At 43.9% G+C, this 21,778-nt stretch overlaps 1 protein-coding gene across 1 annotated transcript in view; it reads right to left on the bottom strand.

Annotated features, from left to right (window-relative positions):
• Window positions 1-6,169: 6,169 nt before the first annotated feature.
• The window catches only part of LOC144687242 (uncharacterized), a 51,899-nt gene continuing 36,290 nt past the window's right edge, over window positions 6,170-21,778 (bottom strand). The window contains exons 5-9 of the mRNA XM_078553067.1: window positions 21,063-21,123; window positions 20,288-20,376; window positions 19,109-19,221; window positions 18,206-18,362; window positions 6,170-8,418 (exon numbers count right to left, since the gene is read on the bottom strand). Coding sequence (XP_078409193.1) covers window positions 8,252-8,418; window positions 18,206-18,362; window positions 19,109-19,221; window positions 20,288-20,376; window positions 21,063-21,123 — 587 coding nt within the window. The 3' untranslated portion in view covers window positions 6,170-8,251. The remainder of the gene's footprint in view (window positions 8,419-18,205; window positions 18,363-19,108; window positions 19,222-20,287; window positions 20,377-21,062; window positions 21,124-21,778) is intronic.

Below are 21,778 nucleotides of genomic sequence, written 5' to 3'. Positions count from 1 at the left end.
GGAAGCAAACTCTATCTACTTATAAAAGAGCTTACGTCTCACACACAAGCCACAACAGCTTCCTGCTAAAGTAATTAACACTTATTCAGTTAACCCCTGTTGATTAACAATTGCCTGTCATTGGCAGGCAGTTCCTTGTAATTAGGTATCTTAACTAGCTTAGAACTTAAAAACTGCAGATGAAATTGTAAATATGGAGTGGTGCTTTGGGAGAACAGGAGGGTAATTAAAGAGGAGGAAATTAGGCAAGGGAAGCTGAAATAGGGATCAAAATCACAGGGCTGAATTTTCCCAGTTTATGGTGGTGGGCTTTGAGGCAGTTAAGGTAGTGTTTGGTATCTTTGACAAACGAACCACAGGAGACTTAGGTACAGGTTACAATCGTTTATTCGAGGAATTGCAAGGAGAGAACCGCCTCAAAGCAGCACTGTACCAAATTACAAGTATACAGCTTATTTATACATCACTGATCATGTACAAGAACATTGTTCAGTATATACATCCCCCTTCACCCAGGCAGAGCCTTCTCCCCCTATCTAAGCTGGGACCATCTGTGCTTTCCTTATCTGTTGAAGAGCACACTTAATCTATATTGTTTTCATCCTCCGTCTCCAGTCTGGTTCCCAGGGTCTTTCTGGTTAATGCAGGCCCTAAGGGTGTGCAAAGTTCATCTGGTAACCCTTAGCTGTTAATGTACTTGATGGCACGGTCTCCCTGGAGATTCTAAGTAATTCTTTCTCAACAAATTCTTACCGTATTCCCCCTAACTGTAGGAAAATAGGGGGAGCCAGGTTGGGATGGCTCCCTGAAACATTCCCAGGAATCTTTCCCAGTGCGAGTAGGATTGGGTGCGTGCTCCACAGAGGCTGGCAGCCGGCTAAGATGTTTAAGGCCCCAATTAAGGGTGATTTTGAAAGCATTTTGTTACCTGCTGAGTGCTGAATGACTCCAGCCACATGCAGAGGCTGCCACGTCCAGTAAGGCAACCACGAGGCACGTTTGGGGGGGGGGGGGGAGAGGGCATTGGAGCCAAAGACTTCATCCTCCAAAGAGGGGGTCAGGCAAGAGTGGCCCTTCTTGCAGCCCAAATGATTCACCCAGAGGCATTTCCCCCACCCTCTCGAAAGGGGGCAACGGTTTTGCCCCTCATAACTTTTATCTTAGATCTGTGCCTCCAGCATCGTCACTGTCCCCAACCTGCTTCAATAGCGCCTGCCTGACCTGTTGGGGTAGCCAAGGCTTCAGAGCCACTAAGCCTGCAAGGCCAGTGAGGTGAGCATGTAGGCAAACTATAAGAAGGCCACTCCTAGAAAGACCATAAGACATAGGAGCAGAAATTAGGCCATTCGGCCCATCAAATCTGCTCTGCCATTCAATCATGGCTGATAAGTTTCTCAACCCTATTCTCCCGCCTTCTCCCCGTAACCTTTGATCCCCTTACCAATCAAGAACCTATCTATCTCAGATTTAAATACACTCAATGACCTGGCCTCCACAGCCTTCTGTGGCAATGAATTCCATAGATTCACCACTCTCTGGCTAAAGAAGTTTCTCCTCATCTCTGTTCTAAAAGGTCTCCCTTTACTCTGAGGCTGTGACCTCAGGTCCTAGTCTCTCCTACTAATGGAAACATCTTCCCCACGTCCACTCTATCCAGGCCTTTCAGTATTCTGTAAGTTTCAATCAGATCCCACCTCATCCTTCTAAACTCCATCGAGTATAGACCCAGAGTCCTCAAACGTTCCTCATATGTTAAGCCTTTCATTCCTGGGATCCTTCTCGTGAACTTCCTCTGGACCCTCTCCAGGGACAGCACATCCTTCCTGAGATACAGGGCCCAAAATTGCTCACAATATTCTAAATGTGGACTGACCAGAGCCTTATAAAGCCTCAGCAGCACATCCCTGCTCTTATATATTCTAGTCCTCTCGAAATAAATGCCAACATTGCATTTGCCTTCCAAACTACCGACTCAACTTGCAAGTTAACCTTAAGAGAATCCTGGACTAGGACTCCCAAGTCCCTTTGCGTTCCAGATTTCTGAATTCTCTCCCCATTTAGAAAATAGTCTATGCCTCTATTCTTCCCACCAAAGTGCATGACCTCACACTTCCCCACATTGTATTCCATCTGCCACTTCTTTGCCCATTCTCCTAACCTGTCCAAATCCTTCTGCAGCCTCCCATCCTCCTCAATACTACCTGTCCCTCCACCTATCTTTGTATCATCTGCAGACTTAGCCAGGATGCCCTCAGTTCCTTCATCTAGATTAATGTATAAGATGAAAAGTTGTGGTCCCAACACTGACCCCTGCGGAACTCCACTAGTCACCAGCCACCATCCTGAGAAGGACCCCATTATCCCCACACTCTGCCTCCTGCCAGACAGCCAATCTTCTATCCATGCTAGTACCTTGCCTCTAACACCACGGACTCTTATCTTACTGAGCAGCTTCCTGTGCGGCACCTTGTCAAAGGCCTTCTGGAAGTCCAAGTAGATAACATCCATTGGCTCTCCCTTTGTCTAACCTACTCATTACCTCCTCAAAGAATTCTAACAGATTTTTCAGGCATAACTTCCCCTTCATGAAACCATGCTGATTTTGCCCTATTATACCATGCACTTCCAAGTATTCTGAAATTTCATCCTTAATAATGGACTCTAAAATCTTATCAACGACCGAGGTCAGGCTAATCGGCCTGTAATTTCCCGTCTTTTGCCTCACTCACTTAAACAGGGGGGTTACATTAGCGATTTTCCAGTCCTCTGGGACCCTCCCTGACTCCAGTGATTCCTGAAAGATCACCACTAATGCCTCCACTATATCTTCAGCTATCTCCTTCAGAACTCTGGGGTGTAATCCATCTGGTCCAGGTGATTTATCCACCTTCAGACCTTTCAGTTTTCCTAGCACCTTCTCCTTGGTAATGGCCACCATACTCACCTCTGCCCCCCCGACTCTCTTGAACTTTGGGGATGTTATTCGTGTCTTCCGCCGTGAAGACTGACGCAAAGTACCTATTCAGTTCCTCCGCCATTTCTTTGTTCCCCACTACTACTTCTCCAGCACCATTTTCCAGCGGCCCAATGTCCATTTTTGCCTCTTTCTTACCCTTTATATATCTAAAAAAACTTGCAATCTTCTTTTATATTACTAGCTAGTTTACCCTCATATTTAATCTTCTCCCTCCTTATTTCTCTTTTAGTTGTCCTCTGTTGGTCTTTGTAGGCTTCCCAATCCCCTGGTTTCCCACTGCTCTTCGCCGCATTGTATGCTTTCTCTTTAGCTTTTATGTTGTCCCTGACTTCCCTTGTCAGCCATGGTTGCCTCATCCTCCCTTTAGTATGCTTCTTCTTCCTAGGGATGAATTTTTGCTGTGTCTCCCAAATTACTCCCAGAACTCCTGCCATTGCTGTTCCACTGTCTTTCCTGCTAGGCTCATTTCCCAGTCAATTCTGGCCAGCTCCTCCCTCTTGCCTCTGTAGTTGCCTTTATTCAACTGTAATACCGTTACACCTGATTCCAGCTTTTTCCTCTCAAATTGCAGGGTAAATTCTATCATATTATGGTCACTTCCTCCTAAGGGTTCCTTCACCTTAAGCTCCCTTATCAAATCTGCCTCATTACACATCACTAAATCTAGAATTGCCTGTTCCCTAGTGGGCTCCACCACAAGCTGCTCCATTAAGCCATCTCGTAGACATTCCACAAATTCCTTTTCTTGGGATCCACTACCAACCTGATTTTCCCAGTCTACCTGCATATTGAAATCTCCCATGATCACTGTAACCTTGCCTTTCTTACATGCCTTTTCTATCTCCTGGTGTATCTTTCGCCCCACATCCTGACTACTGTTCGGAGGCCTGTACATAACTCCCATTATGGTTTTTTCACCTTTGCGATTCCTCAACTCTACCCACGCAGATTCTACATCATCTGACTCTACGTCGTTTCTTGCTATCGATTTAATTTCATTTCTTACTAACAAAGCAACCCCACCCCCTCTGCCAACCTGCCTATCTTTTCGATAGGATGTATATCCTTGGATATTCAGCTCCCAGTCCTGATCCCCTTGCAGCCATGTCTCCGTGATGCCCACCACATCATACCTGCCAATTTCAATCTGCACCACAAGCTCATTTACCTTATTTCGTATACTGCGTGCATTCAGATACAACACCTTCAGTCCTGTATTTCCCATCCCCTTTCTCATTGTCCTCCCTTTATCTGATGTGCTTTAAGTTAGATTCCTAGCCCTTTCCAAACACTCTGTCCTATTTTGTGTTCTGGAGACTTTAATAGCCTCTCCTGGGCTCTCCTTTCTTTTCAGTTTTTTTCATAATTTTCCATGAAGTTGAATCCACCCCCCCCACACGCTAACCTGCTGCTTTGTTTCCCATTAGTCATACTTCTTGGAATTTTACCCTTTCCTTCCCCCCCACTTTCTAGTTTAAAGTCTTGTTGACCACCCTATTTACCCTTTTCGCTAGAACATTGGTGCCAGATCAGTTCAGGTGGAGACCATCCCAACGGTTCAGATCCCTCCTGTTCCAATACTGATGCCAGTGCCCCACGAAATGGAACCCCTCTTTCCCGCACCACTCCTTTAGCCACGTGTTTACTTCCCTTATTCTCGCATCCCTGTGCCAATTTGCACATGGCTCGGGTAGTAATCCGGAGATTATAACCCTAGAGGACCTGTTCTTTAATTTAGTTCCTAGTTCCTGATAATCCCCAAACAGGTCCTCTTTCCTAGTCTTACCTATGTTATTTGTCCCGATGTGGACCACAACAACTGGATCCTCCCCCTCCCTCTCCAATATCCTTTCAAGCCGGTCAGAGATGTTCCTCACCCTGACACCGGGCAGGCAACATACCATGTGGGAGTCTCGATCCTGTTTACAAAGGATGCTATCAATTCCCCTAATTATAGAATCCCCTACAACTACCATTTGTCTTTTTGCTCCCCCCTCTTGAATGGTCTCCTGTGCTACGGTGCAGTGGTCAGCTGGCTCATCCTCCCTACAGCCCTATTCCTCATCCACACAAGGAGCAAGTACCTCATACTTGTTGGACAAGGTCAAGAGCTGAGGCTCCTCTGTTCCTGAACACAGGATCCCTCTACCTGACTCACTTGCAGTCACACCCTGCTGACCCTGACCACTGACCAAATTTGAGGTACTTAATCTACCGGGTGTGACCGCCTCCTGAAACAAAGCGTCCAGGTAACTCTCCCCCTCTCGGATGTGCCGCAGCATCCGGAGCTCAGACTCCAGCTCATCAATTCTGAGCCGGAGTTCCTCCAGCAACCAACACTTGCTGCACATGTGGTCACTGCGGTTCGCAATGGGATCTGCCAGCTCCCACATCATACAGCTACAGCACATCACCTGCCCAGCCATGTCGACTTAGTTAACTAATTTATTAATTAGCTTTGCAGTGTGTTTTTTTTCAAATTTGGTGCAGATTTCCTACCAACCAATCAGGTTACAGCTTTCCTGTGATGTCACCTTTTCAGTTTTGGCTTCAGTTACTCTGTGCCCCGCGGTCACCTCTCCGGTGCTCCTCCCTCCGAGTCTGCTCCCTGGAGACAAGGCTGCGAATCCCTGAGGTAAGCTAGATTTATACTCACTGCTCCGGTGCTCCTCCATCCGAGTCTGCTCCCAGGATTTACTCACCAATCAGCTGCTTTTTCTTTAAAATCCACTTTCAGAAGAGTGTCCCTCGTAGGTCTGGTGCACTCCTGAAGACACTGCCTCTTCCTCTCTTTTTTTTTAGGTTTGAGGAGGAGGGATGGATGGAAACACTACAGTAATGTAATGTTTGGGGCTATTCCGTTCTTTGACGGTGGGTCCTCCTCAATTCCCTCCTGAGTCGCGGTGTCTGCGGTGACTTCTCCCAGAATGCTTCAGTCACTTCTCACCAGCGCCCTCTGTTGGATTGCTAAGCTCGTCTCAGTACTGGCAAGTGTGAGCTCAAGACCCCCATTTGGAACCAACATTGGGGTCCCAAAGTAAAATTCAGCCCATAATGTCTATTAGCCATACTCCATTGAGGGGCCTGCTTACTTCTCAAACCACATCATGCCAACACAAACCATACACCACAAAACCATACACCAAAACATCTCTGAACAGTCCTGTGAAAGAAAGAAGTCTGAGTCCTTCTAGTTTGGTCATTTCACATACACAGCATTTATTTTTCTTAAAAAATTACAATTCAAAATATTAAGCATTTCACTACAGAATTCAAGGCACACCTTAGTGGAAAGAGTCAGCATTAGAGTCTGCACCAAATTTAAAAATCAGAGTTAGAGAACCATCACTTCCTCTTCTCAATCCCAATTTTTAAAAAAATCTACTTAATCAGTCAGCACTGATGTCACTGGAGCTGTGAATTCAGTTAAACATGCAAACACCCCAAAAACACAATTACCTGTACCGCTATTAATATAGTATCCATTTCAGTTTTTCAGGTTAAGTGATATCAAAGCCATATTTTTCCTCCCAAAATGTATGGATTCCCAACTATATAAAAATATAATATTGTAACATCTCAGATCAATAGTACAGTGAATCACACGAGTTCAGTGACTTATACGGACAAAACACAGGAATAAGAAATTGCTTAATGATGTGAGGTTTGAAGAGACTGGTGTTGGTGTTTGGGTGCAGCAGGGTTTGGAGGGTGGGGAGAGGGAAGAGAGAAGATTTTTTTTTTAAAAACGGGGAAGAAATTTTGCTCAATTAATTTTAGCCAGTGAAATCCATTCAATGCCTGCAAGTTACTACAGAAAACAAAATTTGATTTATTGAAGCGTACAGTTCTGATAGTGCATCTGTAATAACTTCCCACTTTTTGAGAGCGACACTATCAGACACCCAGCCCCACTGACCAACTCACTCCAGTTTACACTTCAACCTGAAAGGTCCACAATATAAGCAAGTGGGAATCTATGAAGGTAAACTGGGTACTTCACAGATCTAATTGCAGCCAACAATGAAGAGCGAACAGCACGTTTGCAGTTGACTTGGCACTTCCACATTTGAAAAACTTTCAACTTTCAAAAGGAAAAACAGACATGGGGCAAGGAAGACAATCCTTTCCCCATTCATCTATACAGGCTGTTATATCACTTTACAGCACGTTTTAAATATACAATCAGCCAGAGTCTTACTGTAAACTAATTTACATTTAAACATTCCATAAACAACATTTTATATTAAAAAGGTTCAGAAGAGCAAATTTAAAATCCAGCTTACCAGGGGGGAAAAAAAAAAGTTACAATTTGGACAGTGATGGCTCCAAAAAGAAAATTTAGTGAAATCTGCACATGTTCACTTTGTACCAACGATCCATTAATAACACGGGAGCACAGTTCTATGCTTCATTCAGTTACTTCCCGGAAGAACTGCTAGGATGCACCGTACCAGACAAAATTAGATAAGAAGCACCCCATCATACCTTCCAAAATAAAAACAAAGTATTTTTGAATAGGTACTGCACGGAAAAATGCAGTTAAGGTGCATCCAATAGTTTGTCAGTAAATTTTTACTCAAAACAGAAAAATTCTAGTACCAAAAAAAACCCCAATGTTTTTTTTGTTAAGATAAAAGACATTAGTGCAAAATGCAATCGTTAACCCTGTTCATCTTAAATTTTGTGTCTCATAACTTTCTAGGCTCTCAAACAAGTGAATTTTTGTACAGTTCTGGGTGCAATTTCTTCAGCAAACAAAAAGTTGACGAGGTGACTTTGAGACGCCCTGGTGGCACAAGGATGAGCCATTAACCTCCAGCCAGAAATTCTATTTTCAAGACAACTGGTAGCAGCTGTTCGACTCCATGGAACGCCACCGGGTTTCATCTGGTCTTCTAGGTGGCATCGTCACAAAGAAGGATGCAACAAACCAGTCCAGTCGACTGAACACATTGAAAGTACCTCATCACCAGTGAACATTATAGACCATGTCTGACAAACGACTCAATTGTCCCTCTCTTCCAAAGGAAAATGAGACAGGTGACAACGGGCAACAAAAGACACCATTTAAGAAATTGCTCGTGATCCAGAATGCATCAAAGACTTGTAATGAATCAGAGGACTGTGTGGTTCCACAAGACTCCAACTCCCAGTTCAGAAGATACACATTTGGATGAGCATCATTTGTTCTTTTTTTTTTAAGAAAGAAATTGTGCATCGTGTACCAATCGTGAGCCTAGCCCTGGTGCCGAAAGAATCATGGGGCCACAGTTACCATCCTGCATACACCGGTTCTCTATCCCAGGAGATTCCGTAAGACGGGTGAGGCTCCTGCCCAGGGAACTGCTCTTTACTCAGTAATGGGGATCGCACGGAGTCTGTTGGTCTGACTTTCTTTTTGTGGCGAACAATTATTACAGAGATTATCAGCAAAATAACTGAAAAGGAAGGTGAAATTGATCAGAGGCAGAAACATGCAAGAACACAACTAGTAACAGGCAAGTACACAACAGTTTTACTTGGTCATTTTTCTTTGTAATTTCTTTATAATATAAAAATAAAACTAGAAAAGCAAAAGTGAGCAGTGAAGAAAAAATACTTGCCTCTTACACCAGCTAACCTAGTCAATTATTGTAACTAACACCAAGTACAATATATCCACTTACAGCTGACTTTTAACTTGATGGATTCCAACCCCACCACCCCCCACCCCCGCCACCTTCCAAAGAAAGGGGCTTGTTACTTGATAATCCCTCAAGGTGTTTAAGAAATATTTTGAGCTGAGAAAGATATGTACAAAAAAGGTGATCCGATCAAAATTATTCCAACCTTGGCTGGAAATATTCATTTTAAAAACAACCCCCCACCTTTCCAATTCTAACATCTTGTGCTGCTGACTCCAACTACTATATGACCAAGGCAGACTTCCAGCATCTCGCCCTGAGCAGGGGCCACTGATAACCCCCAAGAACCCTGGCTAATTCTTTTTGCCTCCACACTCTTGAATCCAGGACCCAGAATCCAATTGCAGAATCCTTCTTGCCACATGACACAGATCCATGACCGAAGAAATCAGGAACCTCCTAGTCTGCTCAGCTCAATATTGCCAAATCTGTGGTGCAATGACTCATTGAACCACAAACTGAGCTCTTAATGGCATTGGGACAATGACAGATGGGGCCTCGGTTTTCACCAAATACTTAAAGAAGCGAGTTGTATATCCAAGTTTGCTGATAACACTAAGTTACATGGTACAGAACGTTGTGTAGATTTATTAATTTACACAGTGTGGGCATCACTGGCAAAGCCAGCATCCATTGACCACCCCTATTTTCCCTTAAGAAAGTGGTTCTCCATTGAAGTCCATATGGTGAAGCTACTTCCACAGTGCCATTAGGTATGGAAAGAGAGGTGAACCCATTAATCTTAACATCTGTTACACAAGAACATAAGAAATAGGAGCAAAAGTAGGCCATTCAACCCTTTGAGCCCACTCCACCATTCAGTCAATATACTTAATGAATATACTCAATGACTGAGCCTCCACAGCCCTCTTAGGAAGAGAATTCCAAAAGATTCACTGCCCTCTCGAATGAAGAAATTCCTCCTCATCGGTCCCAAATGGCCTAGCCCTTACTCTGAGACTGTGTCCCCTGGTTCTAGACACCCCAGCCAGGGGAAACATCGTTCCTGCATCTACCCAGTGGGGCCCTGTAAGAATTTTTTATGTTTGAATGAGATCACCTCTCATTCTTCTAAACTCCAGAGAATAAAGGCCCAGTCTATTTAATCATCCCTCATTGGACAATCCTGCCATCCCAGGGATAAGTCTGGTGATCCTTTGTGGAATTCTCTATATGGCAAGTATATCTTTCCTTAGGTAAGGGGACCAAAACTGCACACAATACTCCAGGTGCCGTCTCACCAAGGCCCTATATAACTACAGTAAGACATCTTTACTCCTATGCTCAAATCCTCTTGTAATAAAGGCCAACATACTATTTACCGTCTTAATTGCTTGCTGTACCTGCATGTTAGTTTTCAGTGACTCATGAACAAGGACACCCTTTGAAGTTCAACATTTCCCAGCCTCTCACCATTTAAGAAATACTGTTTTTCCAACCAAAGTGGACAACCTCATTTCTTCACACTCCACCTGCCAAATCTTTTCACATTCGCTTAGCATCTCCAAATCCCCTTGAAGCGTCTTTTCATCCTCTTCACAACTCGCACTAGTTTTGTCTCATCTGGAAACATTACATTTAATCCCCACATCCAAATCATTGACATACATTGTGAATAGCTGGGGCCCAAGCACTGATCATTGCGGTACCCCACTTGTCACAGCCTGCCAACCTGAAAATGACCCATGTATTCCTATTGTTTTGTGTCTGTTTATCAGTTCTCAATCCATGCCAATATATTCCCCCCAATCTCAAGTGCTCGAATAATTTTGTTTACTAACCTCTTGTGTGGGACCTAATCAAAAACTCTGAAAATCTAAATGTACCACATCCACCAGTTCCTCCTTATCTACTCTAATAGCTACATCCATGTTTGTTAAACATCATTTCCCTTTCATAAACCCATGTTAACTCTGCCCAATCCTACCATTATTTTCTAAGTGTCCTATTATTACATTCTTGATTATAGATTCTAGCATTTTCCCTACTAATGTCAGGCTAACAGGGCTGTAGCTCCCCATTTTCTCTCTTCCCTTTTTTAAATGGTGGGGTTACATTTGCCACCTTCCATTTGCAGGAACCATTTCAGAGTCTATAGAATTTTGAAAGATGATCAATGCACTGATCATCTCTACAGCCACCTCTCAACACTCAGATGTAGATCAACAGATCTAGGAGATTTACCTACTTGAAGCCCCATTAGTTTCTCTCGTGCTTTTAAAAAAAAACGAATATTAATATCTTGCAGTTCCTTGTTTAGTCCCTTGATTCTCCATTATTTCAGGGAGGTTTTTAGTATTTTCCTCCAAGAAGACCATCTATCCCCCAATTCTTCTTACCCACTCTAGCAACGCCCTTCATACTTCGAACATCTCCTAACTCCCCTATTAGCCTCCTCTGCCCTTAAGGAGAACAATCTCAGTCTCTGATCATGCCTAGCTGACTAGTTAAGTTCTCTGAGGAGATCCCTTACATGGAAAATAAAGGAGTGTCTATGGGTGGTATTTATATGGACCTCCAGAAGTTCTTCAATAAAAGGTTCCACAGAGTGCAATGAGGCCAGAGTGCGATGAGGTACAAGTGCTAACTTGGGAATTTGGTGGAGGGGGAGGAAAGAGGTGCTGCTTTTTATATAATTTTTCAGCCTCCAGAGGCTGGTGAATGTTAAAAGGCTTTCATTAGCCAGAGGTCGTGATACACATTGGTACTAACGACATAGGCAGGAAGAGTGACGAGGTCCTGCAGCGGGAGTTCAGGGAGTTAGGCAGAAAGTTAAAAAACAGGACCTGTAGGGTTGTAATCTCAGGATTACTCCCTGTGCCACGTGCCAGTGAGGCTAGAAATAGGAAGATAGTGCAGCTGAACACGTGGCTGAACAGATGGTGTAGGAGGGAGGGTTTCCGATATCTGGATCAGTGGGATCTCTTCCGGGGCAGGTGGGACCTGTACAAGAAGGACGGGTTGCATCTAAACTGGAGGGGCACCAATATCCTGGTTGCGAGGTTTGCTAGTGTCACTCGGGAGGGTTTAAACCAGTATGGCGGGGGGTGGGAACCAGAGCAATAGGTCAGCAGGTGAAATAAATGACTGGGAACCAGTGAATATGGCCAGTAGGACTAAGAGGAAGGGCAGGCATGGAGAAATTACTGAACACAGTGGGACTGGGGGTCTGAAATGCATTTATTTCAATGCGAGAAGTATAACAGGCAAGGCAGATGAGCTTAGAGCTTGGATTAGTATTTGGGACTATGACGTTATTGCTATTACAGAGACTTGGTTGAAGGATGGACAGGATTGGCAGATAAACGTTCCAGGATTTGGATGTTTCAGGCAGCATAGAGAGGGATGTAGAAGAGGTGGGGGAGTTTCACTGCTGGTTAAGGGGAATATCACAGCTGTACGACAGGAGGACACCTCGGTGGGCTCATGCAGCGAGGCAATATGGGTAGAGCTTCGGAATAGGGAGGGTACAGTCACAATGTTGGGGGTTTACTATAGGCCTCCCAATTGCCGGCGGGAGATTGAGGAACAGTTATGTAGGCAGATTTTGGAAAGATGTAAAAGCAATAGGGTTGTTGTGGTGGGTGATTTTAACTTTCCCTATATTGACTGGGAATCACTTAGTGCTAGGGGTTTGGATGGTGCAGAATTTGTAAGGTGCATCCAGGAGGGCTTCCTGAGACAATATGTAGATAGTCCAACTAGGGAAGGGGCAATACTGGACCTGGTATTAGGGAATGAACCCGGCCAGGTGGTCAAAGTTTCAGTAGGGGAGCATTTCGGGAAAAGTGACCATAATTCAATAAGTTTCAAGGTACTGGTGGATAAGGATAACAGGAGTCCTCGGGTTAAAGTGCTTAATTGGGGGAAGGCTAATTATAACAATATTAGGCAGGAACTGAGGAATCTAGACTGGAGGCGGATGTTTGAGGGCAAATCAACAACTGACATGTGGGGGGCTTTCAAACATCAGTTGATAAGAATTCAGGACCGGCATGTTCCTGCTAGGATGAAGGATAAGAATGGCAAGTTTCAAGAACCTTGGATAACGAAGGATATTGTGAGATTAGTCAAAAAGAAAAGGGAAGCATTCGTAAGGGCTAGAAGGCTGGGAACACATGAAGCCCGTGGAGAATACAAAGAAAGTAGGAAGAAACTTAAGCAAGGAGTCAGGAGGGCTAAAAGGGGTCATGAAAAGTCACTGGCAACCAGAATTAAGGAAAATCCCAAGGCCTTTTATACATATGTAAAAAGCAAGAGGGTAGCCAGGGAAAGGACAGAGGTGGGAATCTGTGTGGGGAGCCAGAAGAAATGGGAGAGATACTAAATGAATACTTCTCATCAGTATTCACCAAAGAGAAGGTCTTAGCGGTCGATTTGTCTAGGGAAGAGTGTGTAGATAGCCTGGATCATGTTGAGATCAAAAAGAGGAGGTGTTAGGCATCTTGAAGAATATTAAGGTGGATAAGTCCCCAGGGCCAGATGGGATCTTGGTGAGTTAAGATTTTTATCCTTCTAAATGCAGGCAATAGTATAAACTGTACTGGGGAGATAAATATATTAAATTTATAGCTCAACTACTTAAACTACTTGGTATAGCTACAGGTATAACTAGAGTGATATTTCAATAATTTAGTAAACAAAATATGGCAGGGCAAGGTGATATGTTGCAGCATGATATGTTGCTGCAATGTCTGTGGTTTAAGGAATTTCACCTCAGAGTACTGAGGGAGGCAAGGGAGGAGATTGCTGGGGCCTTGACAAAAATCTTTGTATCCTCACTGGCTACGGGTGAGGTCCCAGAGGACTGGAGAATGGCCAATGTTGTTCCATTGTTTAAGAAAGGTAGCAGAGATAATCCAGGAAATTACAGGCCGGTGAGCCTTACGTCAGTGGTAGGGAAATTATTGGAGAAGATTCTTCGTGACAGGATTTACTACCATTTGGAAGCAAATGGGCGTATTAGTGAGGGGCAGCATGGTTTTGTGAAGGGGAGGTCGTGTCTCACTAACTTGATCGAGTTTTTTGAGGAAGTGACAAAGATGAACGATGATGGAAGGGCAGTGGATGTTATATACATGGATTTCAGTAAGGCCTTTGATAAGGCCCCTCATGGCAGACTGGTACAGAAGGTAAAGTCACACGGGATCAGAGGTGAGCTGGCAAGATGAATACAGAATTGGCTTGGTCATAGAAGACAGAGGGTAGCAGTGGAAGGGTGCTTTTCTGAATGGAGAGCTGTGACTAGTGGAGTTCTGCAGGGATCAGTGCTGGGACCTTTGCTGTTTGTAGTATACATAAATGATTTGGAGGAAAATGTAACTGGGCTAATTAGTAAGTTTGCAGACAACACTAAGGTTAGAGGAGTTGCAGATAGTGAAGAGGATCGTCAAAGAATACAACGGGATATAGATCGGTTGGAGACTTGGGTGGAGAAATGGCAGATGGAGTTTAATCCAGACAAATGCGAGGTAATGCATTTTGGAAGGTCTAATACAGGCAGGAATTAAACAGTAAATGGCAGAACCCTTAAGTGCATCGACGGGCAGAGGGAGCTGGGGCTGTACAGGTCCACAGGTCACTGAAAGTGGCAACGCAGATGGATAAGGTAGTCAGGAAGGCATATGGCATGCTTGCCTTCATTGGCAGGGGTATTGAGTTTAAAAGTTGGGAAGTCATACTGCAGCTGTATAGAACCTTGGTTAGGCCACACTTGGAATATTGCGTGCAATTCTGGTCACCACATTACCAGAAGGATATGGAGGCGTTGGAGAGGGTGCAGCGGAGGTTTACCAGGATGCTGCCTGGTCTGGAGGTTATTAGCTATGAGGAGAGGTAGGAGAAACTCGGATTGTTCTCACTAGAGCGACGGAGATTGAGGGGCGACTTGATAGAAGTTTACAAAATTATGAGTGGCATGGACAGAGTAGATAGTCAGAAGCTTTTTCCCAGGGTGGAAGAGTCAATTATTAAGGGACATAGATTTAAGGTGAGAGGAAAAAAACTATAGAGGAGATGTGCGGGGCAAGTTTTTTTATGCAGAGAGTAGTGAGTGTCTGGAATTCGCTGCCAGAAGAGGTGGTGGAAGCAGGTATGATAGTGCTGTTTAAGAGGCAGCTTGACAAATACATGAATAGGATGGGAATAGAGGGATACGGACCCCGGAAGTGCAAAATGTTTTAGTTGACGGGCAATATGATCGGCGCAGGCTTGGAGGGCCGAAGGGCCTGTTCCTGTGCTGTACTTTTCTTTGTTCTTTGTTCTATTAGGTGAGCAGGTAGGTGATTTCTTGGTGAGTTAAGATTTTTATCCTTCTAAATGCAGGCAATAGTATAAACTGTACTGGGGAGATAAATATATCAAATTTATAGCTCGACTACTTAAGCTACTTGGTATAGCTACAGGTATAACTAGAGTGATATTTCAATAATTTAGTAAACAAAATATGGCAGGGCAAGGTGATATGTTGCAGCTGCAGCAGCCACACCTGCAATGTCTGTGGTTTAAGGAATTTCAGCTCACAGTTAGAGTTGGAGGCTGAGCTTCACAAACTTCAACGCATCAGGGAGGGGAAAGTTACCTGAACACTTTGTTCCTCAAGGCAATCACAACCCTTAGGATAGGTACATTAGGTTTGGTCTGGGGTCAGAGACAGGAGAGTGCGACAGCAAGTGAGGCAGGTATGGGGACCCAGAAGGCAGCAATGAATCAGCCTCAGCCCTTGCTTATGGTCCAATAGGCTCAAGGTTCTTGCAAGTTGTGGGGGATGAGAGCTGGGACTGCAGGGAGGATGAGCAAACTGACCATGGCATTGTGTCGCAGGAGGCCATTCAAGTGGCAGGAATAAAAAGGAATGTAATTGTAGGAGGAGAAGAGAGTGTAATAAGGGGGTTAGATACTGTTCTTTGCAGCCAAGGGAGAGAGTCCCTAAGGATATGTTGTCTGCCCGGTGCCAACATTAAGGACATCTCCACAGGGCTGGAGAGGAACTTGGAATGGGAGGGGGAAAATCCAATTGTTATGGTCCACATGGGTACCAACAACATAGATAGTTCTAAGAAAGAGGTTCTGCTGGGGGTGACCATAAGACATAGGAGCAGAAATTAGGCCATTCGGCCCATCGAGTCTGCTCCACCATTCAATCATGGCTGATAAGTTTTTCAACCCCATTCTCCCGCCTTCTCCCTGTAACCTTTGATCCCCTTACCAATCAAGAACCAATCTATCTCAGTCTTAAATACACGCAGCTAGGGACTAAATTAAAAAGCAGAATCATAAAAAGATAATCATCTCTGGATTGCTACCCGAGCCACAAGCATATTGGCACAGGGTAAATAAGATCAGAGCTGAATGCGTGTCTCAAAGATTGGTGTGGGAGAAATGGGATTCAATTCATGGGGCACTGGCATCAGCACTGGGGAAGGAGGGAGCTGTCCTGTTGGGGAGGGAGGGAGCTGTCCTGTTGGGACAGCCTTCACCTGAACCACACTGGGACCCGTGTACTGGCAAATCATAACTAGGCTGTAGAGAGATCTTTAAACTAAATAGTGGGGTTGTGGGGGCGGGGGTTTCCACATGAAGAGAGATCTGGAACGTTAAAAAGAAAGTAAAAGGCAACAGTGCAGAGTAGTCATAACCAGAATGTGATAGGAAGGGACACAGCACCAGCAAATAATGCCAGAGTAGGGGAACAAAATGGTAACGAGACAGAATTAAAAAGTCCTTTATCTGAATGCACAAAGTATTCTTAATAAGATGGATGAATTGATAGCACAAACAAAAATAAATGAATATGAAATAATAGCTACATGACCACAGCTGGGACCTGAGTATTCTAAGGTATTTGAAATACAAGAACAAGAAGAAAGTGAAAGGAGGTGGGGTGGATCTGTTAATAAAGCATGAGATCAATACAGTAGTGAGAAATTATCTTCGTTCAAAGGGTTAAAATGTAGGGTCAGTTCAGGCAGCAATAAGAAAAAAAATCAGTGGCGGGAGTGGTTTATAGGTCCCCCTGGCAGTAGCTACATTGTAGGACAGAATGTAAATCAAGAAATAGTGGGGGCTTGTAAGAAAGATACTGCAATAGTTGTGGGTGATTTTAATCTTCATATAAATTGGACAAATCAAATTGGCAAAAGTAGCCTAAAGGACGAGTTCATAGAGTATATTCAGGATGGTTTCTTAGAACAATACATTCTGGAGCCAACCAGGGAACAGGTTATTTTACACCTGGTATGTGTAATGAGGACAGTTAGGGAAGCCTGGTGCTCATGTAAATTATTGGCCTGGATTTTGCAGTGAAACTGTTAGCATTCTCAGTCATTGCTCAGTGAAACCAGCAGCAACTTCTGATATTTGCAGTTAAATGCGGAAATCCAGGAGTCTGTTAACGATTCCCAACTCCTCCACAGGGCATGCTGCTGTCGTCCATGCAAATGGAAATATTAGAAATCACTTCATTTGACGTGAACTTCCATTAGTTTCTCTGCAAAAACCCTTGAAAAGGTTATACCTTGTGAAAGAGGTGTCATTGGGTATTTAATGGCACTCATCTGACCAACCACACTCAACCTGAAAAACTATTTCATATTTGTGGTATGTCAAATTGCTCCATTATTATAAGAAAAAGCTATAGATTTTTTAAAAAGCTGTCTTTTAAAGAAAAGGTTATGATGATATTTCAGCTTCAATCACATGTATACATTTCAGTCTCTAAAATAATTACCAAGGTGAAGGATAATCAGTTTGTAGCTTCCTGATTTTATGTCTGCAAGAATTCTTGTGTGTGGTTGGCTGTTTAGCCTGCTTAATCCTTTGTTCGATATTGGAGAACCCAATAGATGATGGCGAATGAGATTTCACTTTCCCGATGTTAATTTATGTCACAGAGATCACTAAATCTTTGCAGATAGCCATCTTCAAAGTTTGTGGTGAACACCATCAGTTCGGCACCGATTTCAACATCCGGGCCATACGTATCCCAGAAGCAAGAACATATCAAGGGCATTCTGCTTCTTTACCCAGTAAAAAACACCAAATCCCCTTCTCTAGATATTCTCATCGGCATATTATGCAGCATCACTGAGTACAAAACCAGCCAGGTCAAGAGGACCTTCCAGCACAGCTTTTATTACACTTGGGAGAATTGAGAGCTCCATTTGAGCTCCACAAGAGCACTCTGCAGAGAATTAACCAAATGGCCGTATTTTAATCAAACACCATATCCAGCTCTGCAGTCACCAAATTCCAATTGTTTAAAAAGCCAAGGCTCTCCACAATCTTATTTCAGGATCAATGACTTCATTCCCATTAAGAACCATGTATAATACAAATTGTCATATTTAGAATGCTCTATAATGTGCAATGAATGAGCTGAGATTTTCCCTTCATCTGCTTCAAGGACAGACTATTGGGAAACTTCCTTTGAGTTACTGAGCAGTTAGGATTGGACACCATGTCTTACTGCAATAAATTGCTGTTCCTGAAACTCCTCTTTCAAGGGAGAGATCATGGGAAGAAATATACATTGCATACTCACTTAGTGACATGACCACAAGCAGGAATATGGTCAGTGGTGCCAGCACACAGTGATCTCCTGATTTGAGGAAGAACGTCTCCATGCAGTACTGAGGCGCAGTACTTCCAGCTGGACAAAATGCATCACTTGGACACCGGATTGGAGCTACATCTGGACTCTGAGAAAACAGAGGTCAGGTAGTTTGCACTTCCTATTGGCCATATTTAAGATTGGGTTTAAATTCAACTGCCAAGCACCAGAAGCTCAAAACATAGAAATAGTGAAACAATTGATACGGCAAAATGAGAGAAAAAACAAACAAACACTGCAAATCTTGGCAGATACTTTACCTGTGTTTTTCACGAATGTTGACAAACTTGTTGTTTATTTACATTTATTAGATTATGAAGACCTTGCTCTTTAAAGTAGGACTTGTCATTCATTAAAGTGCTTTGAAACTTCCCTTTTTTTAAAAAAATGATGTTGTAACAAATTATATTGCAATTATTGTTCCTGTTCACTCCTGACATTCACGCTTAAGTCACACAGGAACCATTATGGTTTTAACTGATTGCTGAGGACACTTACAAAGCAAAACCCAAGCAACATAGAATAGCCAAAACCCCAAAGGAGGACATCCAGCCTTCACAAATATCTATGAGGTATTACTCACAGTAGACTGAGAGATTGAGATTTTTGTGAGGCACCCCAAAAACCAAGCACATATTATGGAAATAACTCACATTCACTCCACACTGCTGAAAATTACCATGTGCAATTTCGGAATTTTTTAATTTTGTTTTTGTGGGTTATTTTCATTCATAGCAAACCACGAGCACAACCCCCCACCCCCACATAAAAAAAAAAGTCCCCAATCAGGATAGTGTCCAAATACTCCAACTCCATCAAACTAGGATTACTCACAGGGCAATAATGTTCTTCAGGACATAGGTTACAACTCTCCTGTCCCACCATTATCTGGTAATACCCAGTTTTACACATTCTACAGAGCAGATCTTTTGGTTGCTTGTGCATTCCTGCAACATAAAGAAACTCCATGAAAGCATCCGGCTGGGACCCAATCATCACACCTCACAAACATTATGATTTCAAATTCCTACATAAACCCACCTGTTAGATATCACCACTGTTCAATGGGTAAATACGCCACGTGGGACCTAGAGCTCTCGAGCTATGCAGACCAGCACAATCGTTAGTCTGATTGCTGCTCTGGTAACCTAGTGCCAAGCAGAAGAATAGCACAGCCGATGACAGGCAAGCAGACAAGAGAAAAGGGGCACCTCTAATAACCTCCCTACTCTCAATCTGGGAGCCGGAAGGGGCACAAGCAAATGAGGCTCACTGCCTGCTTCAGTAACCTGCCCCCCCTCCATCCCCATAGGACAGGAGTACTCAGCTCCAATGAGCTTTGGTTACACATCCCATCAACGTTGCAGTTCCAGAAAACACCGCCGCCCGCTTGGACCAAATGAGTTGGAGACAATTAGAACAAGTCTGGTTAACAGGAATAACGTTTTGCTTTTGACTGCATGCTTTACCCTCCTGCTTCGTCTGCCACTGTATTTAAATTCAACCGATCTTAAAATGGGCAGATTTTGCCACTACAGGATTTCACTGCGCATTTGAGATAGTCATGTGGGTTGAGCAGAAATAAATTGTATATGTGCACAACCCAGGTTTAGATACCACAAAAAAAATTGCACCAGTTCAGGTAGAAAGCTCACCCCAGCTTCTCAGGGTAACTAAGCACAGGCCAATAAGACACTGCTTTGGCAGGGTCATCCACATTCAGAGAGGAAATTAAACAAAAAAGTACAAAAAGAAAATTAAACCAAAAGATAGGACTCATGGGTTATCTTAGAAACTGTTAACAGGAGACATCTCCCACCATCTGAAAAGCTTCACTGCTTAATGCTCTAGCAGTCACTCAAAATTTCAGAAAATCTACTGTTCCTTTCCTTAATGTTTTTGTGCAGTTACTTGGTTTTGTTTCCTCTTTGCCACCCACCCCGCCAAATATTGAATTTCCCCCAACAAAGGGCCCTCGATTGCTGCAGCCAGCCCCCATCACCATGAAAGTACCTGGTCGACACGGCATACACTCTGTTGCTGCTGTAGACAGAGCTTCCTCCCCACCGGGACACAGTGTGCACTTGCTGCAGTTAGTTGTGCTGGAAAGCAAGAGAAAATTTTACACATGCACACTAACCTGAAAATAGGCTTCCATCAGTAAAAGGATAGAATCCAAAAAAATAAAAATTGAAATGATGGAAGGTACACTTGACAGACAGCACAGCTCACATTAGTGAAAAAGGGTGGAATCTCAAGTCTACGCTGATGTCCAATTTGCATTTCTATAGCATCCCTCATGTGGATGTGTCCAAATGGGTTCACAGAGAGCGAGCAAAGCAAAAGGGAGTGGGGAAGTGGGCAAGGCAAAAGCACGATCAAGAGAGAAGGGTTTTTGGGAGACATTTGATTCAAAGAAATAGAAAACAAAACAAAAAAAATGCTTCAGAGTCAAAAGAGGGCTGGAAAATGGCCAAAATAGTGGAAAGAAGGCCAAGAAGCAGTTAATTCGAGGACTACAGGATGGAGAGACTGGAAAGGATCATGGTAACATTGAGTAAGGTCAGAGAGAGATCCAAAAGTGATGAGAATTTTGAAGTTACCTCGCTGCAGCACGTGGAGCCAGGAGACAACAGGGGCAATGGGAGTTTGATAAGGGTCGGTTGGGGGGGGTCACAGGCTGTAGATGTACTGAGCAGAGATCTGCTAACACAGCACACACCAGGAATCCACAAATTAGCAACTCTACTGATGTGGTTCTGCAGATATACACACTGCCAATACTTACTTGCAAAATAATCCTTGGGAACAGGACTCACAGACAGTTGCATTTTTCTCAGAAAAGTAACCTGGGGAAACAAGTGGAATTTTAGTGCATATCGCATCCAACTGAACATACTCAGAATAAGCCAATTTTCACACAAATATATTCAAACTAGAGACACATCAACGAAGAGGCATTTTAAGTCCTTGCAGTCCAGGGGTGACACTAGCCTGTATAACTACCCCCGCCCCTCAAGTCCAAGGAGCCACTGGACTGAAATTTACAGGGCAGCTTGGTCCCCGGTCTCCGCTCCCCTCCCAGCTAAAAGTTGGGAGAGAGGTGGGGGAGCCCATCTACAATCTCAACTACTGCCCCGCAGCAATTTAACGCTGGGAATAGCAGTCGTCTCAGCACCCAGCGACAGTGGCTACTACTGGGATGACACGTCGAGAGGCTAAGTAAAGTCCGGGGTCTCGGCAAGGAGGGTGAAGGGCGTTAGAGCCAGGTTCAAGAGACAGGGGAAAAGTTGACCTTAGGTGCCTCCAATTGGCCAAGACGGGGCCCCCCAAAAAAGAGGCCCCCCCTCCCCCACAAACTTGCACAGCTAGAGCTGCTGGGCTTCCTGCATGGTGTGGCCCTCCCCCAATGCCACAGGTAGAATGCCTGCAGTGGCAAGATGAGACCCTTAAGGGACCATTAATTGGTCATGTGAGGGATTCAATAGGTCCGAGGGCAGATGG

Source organism: Cetorhinus maximus, chromosome 1, assembly GCF_964194155.1.
Source record: "Cetorhinus maximus chromosome 1, sCetMax3.hap1.1, whole genome shotgun sequence".
In the NCBI taxonomy this organism is placed as follows: domain Eukaryota; kingdom Metazoa; phylum Chordata; class Chondrichthyes; order Lamniformes; family Cetorhinidae; genus Cetorhinus; species Cetorhinus maximus.
This window is presented reverse-complemented; position numbering and strand designations above follow the sequence as displayed.